Source organism: Cervus elaphus, chromosome 28 (assembly GCF_910594005.1).
Source record: "Cervus elaphus chromosome 28, mCerEla1.1, whole genome shotgun sequence".
NCBI classification, from domain to species: Eukaryota; Metazoa; Chordata; class Mammalia; order Artiodactyla; family Cervidae; genus Cervus; species Cervus elaphus.
In genome coordinates this window covers 60,101,385-60,116,134 of record NC_057842.1, presented here as the reverse complement: position 1 = coordinate 60,116,134, position 14,750 = coordinate 60,101,385, and the positions used below count along the sequence as shown (strand labels likewise).

Genomic DNA, 14,750 nt, shown 5'->3' with positions numbered 1-14,750 from the left:
ATAATTAAATAAAATCACAGATATAAATTCAGAAAAGTTTATAAAGTAAAGATCACTTCTGTTGGCCAATGAAGTTTAAAAAGTCACAAAATCACTGATTTATTCGAATACTGTAATCTAATATACAAAAGAGCATAAAAGAATGAACCTGATAATACAAAAATCTCATGATTATTGAATTCTCCATCATCAAATCTATAAGAGAAGAGCTATAAATTTTATGCTAAATGAGACAAGCCAATTTGACATAATTTTTCCTTAAAATAATCTCATTCAAATTTCTTAAAGTGTTCAGTCAAAAATGAATGCATAAAATTTCCCTTCTTAACTTTAGATAATGGGAGAGATTACCATTTCTTTTCTATTTTAAAATTTAAATTCTATGCCTTGAAATAGATCTGAATTACAGGGAAGAGACTGTATTTTAATTCAGGGATGAATTCATTTATGCAGCTACATCTCTCTTCTAATTTTTCATCAGAACTAACAGTATGAATGAAAAAATGTTTCTATGGCATTCCCTGTAGTTCAACTCAATTGCTGATGCTTAGGAACCCAGAGAAATGACAACTGAGAGACACTTTGTTTTTCACAAACATCAAATTCACAGAGTATCTCAGGTAAGAACTACACAACAGAAATGACATTTCAACTTACCTCTACGATAAAAGCTTTCCTCTCAGATTCACTTTCTATCTGTTTAATGGCGACATCTTTTGCTCTCCACTTGGCTTTGCACACTACTCCAAAAGCTCCTCTTCCAACAACCTGAGTTAAAAGCAAACAAGCAAAAAAAAAAACCCCCATGAGAATCAGAAACAAATAGATCCAGCCCACCATTAATGCTGAAGCAAACCTGAAAGGTTACAGAAGATTTTAGAAACCATCACGATCTGGATTTGCCACAGAGCCAGTATGAATTTTCGTTAAAACAAGGACACAATAAAAGGCACTATCTCTATCTTTGAAAGTTTATGGTCTAGACACCTCTTACTCTCAAAACCAAAACGAAAAAAAAAAAAAAGACTCTTAGAGACAGAAAACAAATTAAGACAGGGAAGATGAATAAGAGGATACAGAGAAGACAGTTTGGAAAAACAAAAAATAGAAAGCAGAAACATAATCAATGTTTTAAGCTTTTATATTTATGAAATTAAAAATAGCTTTTCAATAGTTCAGTGGGGTAGGCAGTAGAGGGGAAAGGATAAAAACAGATGCTAAAAGACTGGCCATTGCGAAGGACAGATAAAACACGGCACACTGTACACTGGAATGTCATTCTTCAGGAAAAAGGAACCAACTGCTGATCCTGCTACAACGTGGATGAACCTTAAAACACCAGGCTCAATGACAGACACAAGAGACCACACAAGACTCCAGTTTTATGAAATGTCTGTAAAAGGCAAATCTTTAGGGATGAAAAGTAGATCAGTTGTTGTCTGGGGCTGAGAGTGGAAACTGGGAGTAACTGTAAAATGGGTAGGAGGAATCCTACCAAGGTGATCAAAATGTTTGAAAACAGATTTCTGGTGATGTTTGCACAACCTAGTAAATTGTACAAATTACTGTACACTTTAAATGGTTAAATTTTAAGATATGTAAACTATATCTCATTAAAGTTACTTTTTTAAGTCACAAAATAAAAACTGACCACGTGTTGTATTATTGTTGAAGCTGACAAGTAGCTCTCGAGTTCATTCCTCTCTCATGCTACTCTACTGATGCTTGAAATTCGTCATTATATTAAAACAACTAAAGAATAGCTTTTGATACTTGTTGGAACAAAACCAGTCTATTTTGTCACTGAAAATGGCCTTAGTTTTGTGCCATTTGCTCCAATCTTTCAAATTCCAAAGGATCTAAGTAAGTACTTCCTTAAGCGGAAAATCTACAGTTCTCACCAATGATGTACTTTCTATGTAGTAAGCACTGAGCTGAGAAGGAAATGGCAACCCACCCAGTATTCTTGCCTGGAGAAAACCATGGACAGAGAAGCCAGGTGGGTCATGAGGTCACAAACAGTAAGCTAAAACTGAATCGACTTCGCATGCATGCACGCAAATCTTTATCATGTATCAGAAAGGAGAAGTTACATCTTCTCTTGGAGGAAGTCTTCACTTTAGGCAAACTTACATGAACAGGTACTCTTTCCAGAGTAAGAAACAGGTGCTAATAAATAGCAGGATCGTTAGTTGTAAGCTGAGATGGATGGCCGCTCCAGCTGTAACTCAAATTCCACTTTAAACACTACACAGAGCAGCATGGACATTTCTCATGTTGCTTCATGTCTGCTGCGAGGTCACTTCAGTCGTGTCCGGCTCTGTGCGACCCCACAGACGGCAGCCCACCAGGCTCCCCCATCCCTGGGATTCTCCAGGCAGGAACACTGGAGTGGGCTGCCATTTCCTTCTCCAACTAGGTTACGTGCTTTAGTGCATTAACATATTTAATCCTCCTCCATTTTAAAGGTGAGTAAACTGGGTCACACAGTTGCCAAGCTGCCCAAGATCACAGGGTCAGAGAAGCCAGGATTTGAAACACAGAGGATATAATAAACAATTCACTTTATATTCAGCCTCTGATGTCATTGTTGTTTAGGCCCTAAGTCGTGTCTGACTCGTCTGTGACCCTGTGGACTGGTACCCACCAGGCTCCTCTGTTCATGGGATTTTCCTGGCAAGCCTGGAGTGGGTTGCCATGCCCTCCTCCAGGGGATCTTCTCGACCCAGGGATCAAACCTGCGTTCCTGCTTGGCAGGTGGATTCTTTACCACCGAGCACCTGGGAAGCCTGTATGTCATCAGCCTAAAGGAAACTGAGTTGTCTTGATTCTGGTGACTTTTCTTTTTCCATTCCTGGCCCTTGGTGCTTAGGGGCCTCCTGACGATAAGGCTCTAGCCCTCCTCTGTACCTCTCATAAGGCAAAGGAGGCAATGTCACTTATTTGAACTTTGCATCCAGTTACTTTAACATGAACAGCGATTGGCTAAACCTTGTACCATTGGAATAATGGAAAGAGCACACCTAGGATCTGAAACCCAACAGACTTGAGTTTAAATATAGATTCTGTCTGCCTGCTAGCTACCAATACTGGGCAAGGTAATGTCTTTGAGATTCTGTTTTCTCAACAGTAAAGGGGAGATGTTTACTTTTTCTTCAGCATATTATCTATATGGTTCACAAGTCAAAATCAGACATTTTCTTACATACCACAAAAGAATAATAAGTGCTTGGAGCTGGGTATGAATCAGTTTGAGGAGTTATACTCCTTATTTCTTTCAAATTAATCACAATGAACAGCACACAGGCCCTAAAATGAATTTCAACATTATGACAATATCAGGTGAAGAAAGAAAGGATGGAGAGACCAGTCTATCTGTCAACAGTACTATGAGTAACGACTGGGAAGTAATTTAATATATTTTCCAACTATGTGTTCATAAATGGCTTCCCTGGTGGCTCAGGTCCGACTCGCAGAGAGTCGGCCACGACTGAGCAACCGAACACTGGAGGCTCAGCCAGTAAAGCGTCTGCACCTGCTGCAGGAGACGTGGGTTCAGTCCCTGGGCCAGCGGAACTCCCGAAGGAGCGGCTTCAGAAGGGAACGGCTTCTTGCCTGGAGAACTCCAGGGACAGAGGAGCCTGGCAGGCAACAGTCCATGGGGTCACAAAAGAGTCCAACAGGACTTAGTGGACAGTAATTCACTTCTCATGTAGTTACAGATACACCAGCGCAACTGGCGCTCAGCAGGTCTCCTGTTTCACTTCGCTATTCTGAAGAATGCCCACACGGGGATGTCAAACACTACACTCGTGTATCACGCGTCTGTTGCAAACACTGTGTGAGGTGTGATGATGACTGAGACGCACGAGTGCCTCCTAGTGCTGAGAGGACGGCCGACCTGACCTGCACCCTGAACCCACGAGGACAAACGCGGCCACTGAGGGCGTGACACGGAGAAGGCAACGGCACCCGCTCCAGGACTCTTGCCCGGAGACTCCCGTGGGCGGAGGAGCCTGGTGGGCTGCAGTCCATGGGGTCGCGAAGAGCTGGACACGACTGAGCGACTTCACTTTCACTTTTTACTTTCATGCATTGGAGAAGGAAATGGCAACCCACTCCAGTATTCTTTTTTTTTTTTTTTCCACTCCAGTGTTCTTGCTTGGAGAATCCCAGGGATGGGGGAGCCTGGTGGGCTGCCGTCTATGGGGTTGCACAGAGTCAGACATGACTAAAGCGACTTAACAGCAGCAACGACATGATAAAATTTCTCCCTCTCGTTTACAAAAGCAATTTTTTGGAAACACTCTGAAATATAAAACAGTCATTTCATGTAAGATAAGAATCCACGAACTAATTAAGAAGCCTCTGCATGCATCAGGGCCACATGATATTTCATTTTCATGTGTATGGTGAAACAACAGATCTGAAATGATTAAAGTCCAAGATGCCTGAGGTTGTACAGGTAAACTGAAATACCTGATAGAAAAAAATAACTGTTGTGAATTCAAAGGTCAGAAGCATAGAATCAGTGCTTAATGAATTACATTTCTGTGTATGTAATGATTCTGATTACTAAACTGCAGTGTATGGAGGGGGATTTACCCACACTTCCAAGCAATCCTCATGCCAGCTGGACAGCCTACCACTGAGCTCAATTCTGACACCACCCACCTGGAGAGAGCATCGGATCCCACAGGTTAAGGGCTCAGTCCTTCGAGACTGTGCTGCACCCGCCCTCTCCCCCGCAAAGTCTTCACACCCTCTCTGTGCCCCCCGCCCCCAATCTCAATGTGTTCAGCCGGGAGCTCTCTGAAACCCGTCCTTCCGGGTTTACGTGGAGCTTCATTAAATGGACGTGAATGATTCAGCTGCTGGCCACTGCTGATTGATTCAACCTCCAGCCCTTCTCCCCTCCCCAGAGGTCAGAGGGCCGGGGCTGAAAGCTCTAACCCTCTAAACATATTGTCGGTTCTCCTGGCTAGCAGCCCCGTTCTTAGGCGTGGTCCAAAACTAACCTCAGGACATCTTTATCTCTCATCACTTACAAAATTCAGATGGTCTTGGGAGCTGTGAGCCAGAAACTGCAGACAAAGACCAAATATATTTAAGAAATATTTTGGTCATCTGATTGACTAAGTACATGTGTGTTTAGTCGCTCAGTCATGTCCAACTCTTTGCCACTCCATGGCCTGCAGCCTGCCAGGCTCCTCTGTCCACGGGGATTCTCTAGGCAGGAATACTGGAGTGGGTTCCCATACCCTCCTCCAGGGGATCTTCCCAACCCAGGGACTGAACCCAGGGCTGCCGCATTGCAGATGGGTTCTTTACCGTCTGAGCCACCAGGAAAGGCCAAGAATACTGCAGTGGGTAGCCTATCCCTTCTCCAGGGGAATTTCCCAACCCAGGAATCAAACCAGGGTTTCCTGCATTGCAGGTGGATTCTTTTCATATTTCTTGTAAATCACCATATCACAGAATCAAAATGTGACTTCCCATCTTTTCAAATGGCATAAATATTAGGGGTAAAAGAAAAAATATATGAAGAATTGTTCCCTGCCTTCAAGGGTTGAAAGTGAGGTAGAGAAGAAATTCAAGACAAAACAATACACACACACACACACTTCCCAGCTGAAGAGGGCCAGCGAAGAGACTCTACGTTGGCGGCTTTCAGGACAGACTTAGGGATTCGAGGGTAGAGAAGACTTATTTCCATGCCCCCTCCCCCTCAACTTCTCACTGAGATCTCCAGGAGAAAGCAGCCTCACAGGACAGGCTCTGCCAACATGGGAAGCTGCAGATGAGTTAAGTGTGGTAAAGGAGACAGTCAGAGGGAGGCCCCACATTCTTTCAGCCTTGACAGAACGTGGCAATGATACAGAAAAACTCCTGCCAAGAGAAAAACAGGATAACTGAAGTCTTCTGACTGCAGGAAGGAGGCTGCTGGATGGCAGACAGCTCAAAATACAGGGAGCTAAATGCAGAGCTCAGCTGAATCTCAGAGGATCAATGAAAGCCAAGGAGGAGCACCCAGTTAGCAGGTGGGGAGAAATGGGTACAGTCTCCTGCTTTCAAGGGGTGAAGTGAGGCTAATGCCGAGAGAACGATGAACTGCGTTTATTCCTTAAGCCAGTATCTCTAGAATGTCTACTATATCCAGCTACCATCTGGGATACAAGAGATATAGCCGTAAACAAGACAAAGGCCTAGATCCACATGAAATGTACTTTCAATTTAAGCGGGGGGGGGGCAGGGAGAGGAAAGAAAAGACAACCAGCGGACAAAAAAGATGGGGCTTCCATGTGGCTCAGTGGCAAAGAATCTGCCTGCCAATGAAGGGGCTGCAGGAGATGCAGGTTTGATCCCTGGGTCAGGAAGGTCCCCTAGAGGAGGCAATGGCAACCCACTCTGGTATTCTTGCCTGCAGAATCCCATGGACAGAGGAGCCTGGCGGGCTACAGCCTACTCTTTGGGTTGCAAAGAGTCAGACATGACTGAGCATGCAAGCATGTGAGACAAAAAGATGAATGAGATAAATAACAGCTTATAAAAAACTGCCATGGAGAAAAAGAAAAAGTTAAATAATGGGACAAACTTATGTGGAAATTTATGGCTGGAGAGTATAAAAGGCATCTGAGGAGGTTACTAATTTCATATTTGAATGACACAAGGAATGAACCAAAGAAGAAACTACTAGTATAAGGACCCTAAAGGGGGGAAAAAAACCTATAATCCCTATTCAACAACATTTGAACCCCATCTGTAGTTTAGGCATTATCCTACATATTCCAGATACAGAAGTAAACAAGTTAAACCAAAATCCTTGTTCTAACTACTTATATTCTCTGTGTGCAGGGAGACAAAGAGGAAGCAAGATGTGTGTATACACAGGTGTACGTGTATATATATATATAAAAGACATAATGTTTTAAGAAAATGATAAATGCACTAAGAAGAAAAGAAACATAACTGTGTGTGTGTACACATGCCTGCACTCATCCCACTCCAGTTTTAAACTAGGCCTTAATGAGAAAGGTGACATTTTAATGATGACCTAGAGAAATACTGGGAGGGTTTGGTGTGAGCAGGACACAGTGGGAAAAGGGAAGAGTGATGCAGGATAAAGCCAGAGAGACAAAGTCTGGGTCCTGGAGGGTTCTTGGCTCAATGAAAAGGAGTCTGAATCTCAAACTAACTGTGATGGGGAAGCAATTAGAGGAATTTAAGGAGGAATGTGATATGATTTTACATTAAAAAAAAAAATCATTCTGGCTCTATGTGAAGAATGAATTGTAAGGAAGTTAGCTTATATATAGAGAGAGATCAGGCAGAAGGCTGTAAAAGCAGCCCAAGCAAGAGAGAAGTGCTTTGAGAACAAGGCTGGCGGTCGAACAGAAAAATGAGCAGAACTGGGATACGTTTTAGCTTGTTTCTGTGCTCATGTGCCCAGTCACGTCCGACTCCGTGACTCCACGGGCTGGAGTCCACCAGGATCCTCTGTCCAAGAGATTTCCCAGGCAAGAACACTGGAGTGGGTTGCCATTTGCTACTCCAGGGGATCTTTCCTACCCAGGGATCTAACCTGAGTCTCCTGCCACTCCTGAATTGCAGGCAGACTCTTTACCTGCTGAGTCATCAGGGAAGCCGGGGAATATGCTTTAGTTGTTGTTCTGTAGCTAAGTCGTGTCCAGCTCTTTGCAACCCCATGGACTGCAGCACGCCAGGCTTTCCCATCCTTCACTATCTCCTGGAACCTGTTCAAACTTATGTCCACGGAGTCGGTGATGCCATCCAACCATCTCATAAACCATATGTTTTAGAGGTAAAGTCAAAAGAGCTTGCTGAGGATTTGTATGCAGGCAGGACAGGAGGACAGGAAGAGTCAATCATAACGTCTAGATTCAGAAACAGTTTAAGAAAGGATAAGAAAGGATGAAGCAAGCAGATTTTCTTTCTTTTTTTTTAATAGCACAGAGTTCTGATTTACTCATGTAAAGCCTAAGATGCCTATTTAGACATCCGAGTAGAGATACCAAGAAAGAAAGTGGAAACGTGGGTCAAGAGGTCAGGCAGAGCATTAAGAACCTGGGAGAGTCATTAGCATTTAGTTAGTACTTCAAACCAACCCCCTGGATGTGGTGAGCAAAAAATAACAAGTGACCACCGGGGTCCCAGAACCGAGCTTTGAAGCACGTCAACGTTTACAACACATGGGAAGAAGAAACCGGCAAAAAGCAAGCAAATATAAAAACAGCAAGAGCTTAGTCAGTGGCTCTCTAAGTGTAATCTCTGGGTCAGAGGCACTTGCATCACCTGGAAATTTGTGAAAATGGAATTCTCAGGTTCCCACCCAGAATGACTGAGTCTGAGGGTCAGGTCCAGCAATCAGTGTTTTAACACACCCTTCAGATGATTCTGATATTTGAGAATGACTGTATCAGGTTATATTAGAACCATCATTAACAGTGAGACAAAACACCTCATTGGAAACCATCACACCGACCAGAGACCCTTCTCTTACTGCTGATACTGTCTATGGAAGTCTTCCAGACCACTGACATGATATCTTCAGCAGGAAGAAAGGAAAAGAAGAATTCTTGAGAACACCACATTGTTGTTCTTGACACATGGTAGATCAGAAGAGGCACAGATGGCAAATTGAGACACAATGGCAACTGAGGTAAATAATAAAAAAAAAAACCTAATATTCAAACTACAAAACAATGAAAGAAAGTCACTTTTTACTTACTACCAAATTTCTAACTCAACTTCACAATCAAATATGCTTTTTGGATTGTACTCATATCTGAGTAAGCTTCTCTGACATATTATTATTAACAATTACTGTGAATGGACAGCTCTCCCCCAAGATCAGTTTTCACCAAGAGTGTAAAAAATGGAACATGTCCAAATTACAATATCTCCCCCAATGCACACATCCATCCAAAATGGTGAACCCAGAAATAAATATTTTAGATATTTTTCACAATCCCTCATCTATAAAAATAGAAAAACAAAGGAATGCAATGAGAAGTTTGGTTTTAAAAGGGAAGACAAATTAGAAATATTTCCTTCTGAACATATGACTGTTTTCTAAATTAAAATGTTTTCAGATTAATTCTCTTATTATATGTACTTCTCCCCCTGTGGTTTAGCTCTCATGGTTTGGGATCCACAATTTTAGTCTCATGTAGTAAAGCAGATTTAAATTTAATTTCTGAATATGAAAAAAGTACAGCAGAAGAATATGAGATGACAGAAAAAAATATTTCCACGCAGTTAATATTAAAAGGCAAAAACACCAAAATCAAAATTTGGTGTATGTGTTCAAAGAAAGCAACTCCTTTAAAAACTAATTTCTTTAAGACATACAAACACTCCATTCCCTTGTCAAGTCAGGTTTTTAAAAGCAAAAAACCATCTAAACGAAAACTAAATGGAAAAGGGTGTGCACCCTTGGCCTCTTAGTTTACTATGAGATAACCCTTAATTGTGTCCATTCCCGGTATTCCCAGCCCAGTGGACTGTGGCTGACAGCTTGCTTTAGCCCTGACCTGTGGTCTGTGTGAACGGACCCCGGCCATGCAGCCATCGCTCTGGCTAGAAATCTGGGACATGGCAGAACAAGCACAGATCTGAACAGCTTTAGTTGGAACCTGGAGCCTCCGACTATTTCAGAACTCCAGTATCTATGAATTAACCGTGGCAGAGTAGAACAGCCACCCGCTGACAAGACAGACTTTATAACACCAAAGTAAAGCTTTGATTATTCAGACTTTTAGAAATCAGCCATAAGACAGCTATCTGACCCTTTAAACAGGCCTTTCTTTCAAATAATATGCTCATGTCATCTTTTAAGTTACACAGGCACACAATAAACATTATCACTGTGGCTACCTCTTCACTGTGATAACAATTACAGGTTTCTCCTGAAACCAACAATCAAGTTTCACATGGAAGTGCTTATTAATAATTCTGAATATTCTTAATATTAATAATAATAACAAATCTATACACAGTTTATTCAGGCCACTATAAGTTAAGTTTTCTCTATTCTCAGTTGCCCACACATTTTACATAAAAAAATCACAAAATGTACAATACTGTCAAAGCTCTTTCTGTATTTCAATTTAAAACAGAACCTCTGCATGTCTCTAAGAACATATAAATGCTGCAATTATTATATATGCATTGCACATATGATATTCTTGATGTCAACACTGTGGATCTCCCCTTTAAAGAGCTACCATGCCAAACAGGGTCTTTTTAGCATTTTAGTAAAGGCGCACTAATACATGGCTTGTATTGTTATAGCACCTGACCCTCTGCAGAATCTTTTACCCCTGGTTAAACCAAACTATTTGCTAGGTATAATTAATTGCAATGAAATCAACATTTGCATAGAGAATCAGATTTTATTTTTCGTGTAAATGCTGTGTTAGCCAAATCACTAATTTATCTTAACCTCTGGTTTAATCACATAAAAGGACCAGCTCACATAAAGAGAACCAGATGGACACTAGAATTCTCATGATTATGCTGCAGTAACTTCATTTACTCATTCAGCAACTACTTACAGAAAACCTTTAGATGCTAGGCATTGGAGTTAAAAGTGTGAATAAGGTTAAACTGCGCTGAGGGATACCTACTTTCAGTGACAGCTAAGTGCCATGGAGGATATTAGAACTGACAAAGATCTAGGTTGCTCAGGGAAAGCTTTTTTCAAGGAAGTAACACTGAGAAGGAAATGGCAACCCACTCCAGTATTCTTGCCTGGAGAATCCCAGGGACAGAGGAGCCTGGCGGGCTACAGTCTCTGGGGTCGCAAGAGCCGGACACGACTTAGCGACTACACCACCACCACCACTTGAATGGGACTTGAGTGGTGAGAACAGGTCAATGAAATTCTAGGGAAAAGAGCATTTGAGGCAGAGGAACAACTACAAAGAATTCATTTTAGTATCTTTCCCAATCTATGATGCTTACTTTATTCAAAATCTAGTTGCAAAATTTTTCCTGCTAAATGGAGCCTTCTGTTGTAAACTCTACTTTCCAATTATGGCTTAAGCGTGCAATTTACATTACATTCATAGTTTTAATTTGTGGTTCTGAAAATCTAGTCTCAGGGTAAGTCAAAGTTTTTAAGGAGAGAACCCTAGGATCCTTCACTCATCTTTTATAATCTTAGCACAGAAAAGAATGTTCATTAAGTGCTCCAGACCAGCTATTATAAATGAAATCGGTATTTTGTTTCCCATTCTTACAATAAGGTTTGGCTACAAAGTAACTTCAGAAAGAACCGAAGGGACCTTAAAAATCCAAGAGGAGAGAGCAAATGACTCAGGAGTGTGCAATCTCAAACTCAGCTCCCTGCTCTACCATGCACTTAGATATGAGGCTTCTGGCAAATCAAACTCTATGACTGGTTGTCAATATCTGTAAAACGGGAGCATCATTTGCCCTATTTAATCAGGATTAGTCAGTCACAAACTACATTTCATCATGATCACTGTTCTTAAAGCTGACTGTGGAAACAGAGCATAAATGCCAGAAAAAGTGTGAAACAGTAAGTGTGATTTCATTTTAGAACGGGAAGAAACCTTAAATTATCTCGTTCAATCTCTCTTTTTACGTGAGAAATCAAGAAGCTCAGAAAAATGAGGTGATTTGCTCAAAGTTACTGAAATACATGATGGCAGAATCAGTATGGCATCTACATTTTCTAAATACCCAGCCCAGTACACTTTTATTTTAACCACACCACATTGCCTCTATCACTTCTTGCAACCTAGTCCCCAGTGTACTGATACATAACTCACAGTTCATTCTAACAGTCAGATCCAGAATGATAAAAGCTATAATGACTTAAAAAATTTAAAAAATACCTACATAGGTTTCAAATGCTGAGACCTGACATAATTTGATACCAAAACTGAATTTAGAAAGTTTCACACTGATTACTACTGAGTCATGGTATAAGAAATGTAAGGATTAAAATCAGCCGATGCCTTAAAAATATACATCTGTGAAATGAGTGCATATTTGGCCTATGGTCAGAGTATTTTTCTTTATACACAGTTCCTAACTGAATCAGTATAATGCTGATTCAATTACACTGTTATTTGAGAAACAGAATATGATTTTCTTCATTTGTAGGCAATATACTGGTACCATATATAATAATGAAAGCAATGTAAAATACTTTTTGTTCCTAGTCATCTTTCTCCGTTTCTCTTATTCATGATTTCAAGCTGAGAGCAGAATCTAAGTTGAGAAATAATGAGCGCCCATGGTGCTGCCTAGATTATACAGTAACACTGCTTTAATGTGAACACAAAGAATATGATGAAAATTATGTAATGGTTTTAACATTAGAAAAATCTAAGTTCAAATCTTTAACATGAAAATAAACTGAGTAATAAAAAGTGAAAAGAACAAAATGAAAAGACTGCCTAACATAAGAAAACTTCATCTAGGAACAAAAATATACTCCTCAGCAATGTCCTAAATCTACTAAAGAATAGTTGAAACATCATCTAAACTAAAGGAAGGGTCTTTGGAAACAGAACCCAAATAGGAGGTTAAATAGCTTTGGGGGAAGAGTAGTAAAAGGATAAATGACATCTTACGAATAACCAAGAATGTAAAATGCTTCAGAAAGCAGTGTGGAAAAACTAACCTTGTAAAAATCAGATGATGTAAGTTTCTGAAAACATTTGGTAGACCACGAAGTACAAGTTATTATTATATAACAATTTGTAGTCTACAAGCATAGCAATTCGCCACAGAGTAGACGTAAATGCTTATTTAAAAACTGCAATTCTTTTATACTGACTCACCAAATTTTTATTCTTAAAAAAGAAAGAATGTTAGCCATGAAAGCGAGATCAACTATCCAATTCTGAAAAAAGAATTTATCATAGTCTCGATAGAAAAAAACACACACAGACACACACAAAACCTCCCCCTCTGCCAAAATACGGGTCCTTCTTTTAGCCATATGACCTTAAAGCAGGTCACAGTTCCTCTCCGGAACTCAGTTTCCTGGTAATGTGTGTCAGGCACTGTGTTGGGTATTTTGCATGTACTGCCTAATAAAGTCTCATACAAATAAAATGAGGTCGAAATTATAATCATTTTACAGTTAAGGAAACTAAAGCTCAAAAAGGTTGGTCAGGAAACTTGCTCCAGATCACACAGCTAACAAATGGCGCAGCTGATACACTGAACCTTCATCTAACTCCAAAGGTTTTGCTCTTCCCACTTACATTATCTTGTAAAATGAGGCTGTTTTCAGCCATCTTTAAGATTATTTTAAGCAAGTAAAAATAAAGTAATCCATTATTCCAAAACATGCATAGGAAAAAATAAAACCATTTCTTGAAAGATAATTATCTCACTACTTTTAGCTTACCACTGTCTAAAAGTAATTAAAAATTTTTGAAGTAGAGATAATTCTTTGAGATCTGTAATATAGAACATGCAGGATTCTCGTGGGTGTATGTAATGCAGGGTGCTTAGTAAATTTCTTAAATGATAAACAAATGGTAAATAATAAATACCATTTACAACCAAAGTTTTAACACTTTCTAAAGTGTCTTTAAAATATATATAGCTTTAAGTTTTCTAATTTTTATGGTCTATACAACCAACCTCTGTGCATTGAAAAGAAGCAATGTGCTAAAGGCACATTACCTTGCTCCAAAATAATTTAAATATTGCAGAATAAAGGATGTATTCAGGTTTAGTAACAGCGACTTCTGGTCTGACCTCACATTCTAGTTGTCACTGAAATCACTCGTTATTTCTTCAGAATATGCTACCTGAAACATTTTTTCATCCTAAACCTGTCTACATTACTAATGGTGAAATTAACCTAAATTAGTCTAATTGAAGGCTATTAAATAACACATAACATGACTACTGCTCTATGGAACTGGCGAAACAGAGCTATTCGGTACTTGAGGAAAAACTATTAGACTTGTGGATGTATTAATTTACGAAGCATCCATTGAGCACCCACTGCGTGCCAGATGCTGAGCCAGAAGTCGAACATAAAACAATCATTGACCCTTAAGAACACCAAGTTCTGGAGAACTAAAACTCCAAAACGGCCATGGTCTTTGATAAATTTTACTACTTACAGATTCTAGAACTGGTGGACCAGACGATCGCACCAGTTTATCCTTTTCCGTTTGAGATGACTCAAACTCCAAGCACGGGAGTATTAAATTCAAACTCAAGAGTGCTAAAGTGAGAAAAAAGAGAGCTACCCCGGAGCAGCTGGACGCGGAGAGCCACTTTACACCCGGTCTCGGTGGGGTGTGGGGACTCCAGGGTGGGTCCCGAGAAATAGAGGAAACGGGGAGGCGCCTTTAGAGTCAGGACCAGGCAGAGACCGGGACAGGCCAGGGCCCGAGCCTCCGAGCCGGGCCTCGCTCACCTCTTCCACCTCGATCTCCTTGTAGTCTATCTCTTCAAAGTTGAGGACTTGGGAGGGGGCTTCGATCATCTCACCCGCGGAAGACGAGGAGGAGGAAGAAGCAGCGGACGCTGTAGACATGATCCCTCGCGGAGCCCGGGGGGCCCGGGAAGGCTGCCGCCCGGACAGTCCGGGGGAGACCCGCGCCCACCCGCCTCCGGACCGACCTTCAACCTGGAGCCACGGCGATCCGTGGCGGGGACAGGGACAGCGGCCACAGCCGAGTCCCGGCTCCGGCTCCGCTGCGTTTTCCGCCGCCCGGCCCCGC

General features: G+C 41.1%; 1 protein-coding gene across 3 annotated transcripts in view; it reads right to left on the bottom strand.

The window, feature by feature from the left end:
• Nucleotides 1-14,574, bottom strand: part of MAP3K7 (mitogen-activated protein kinase kinase kinase 7) — a 60,208-nt gene extending 45,634 nt beyond the window's left edge. For all 3 annotated transcript variants that reach the window (XM_043889879.1, XM_043889880.1, XM_043889881.1), the window contains exons 1-2: nucleotides 14,444-14,574; nucleotides 658-768 (exon numbers count right to left, since the gene is read on the bottom strand). In XM_043889879.1, the coding sequence (XP_043745814.1) occupies nucleotides 658-768; nucleotides 14,444-14,563 (231 nt within the window). In that variant the 5' untranslated portion in view covers nucleotides 14,564-14,574. The remainder of the gene's footprint in view (nucleotides 1-657; nucleotides 769-14,443) is intronic.
• Between the last annotated feature and the right edge of the window lie 176 nt (nucleotides 14,575-14,750).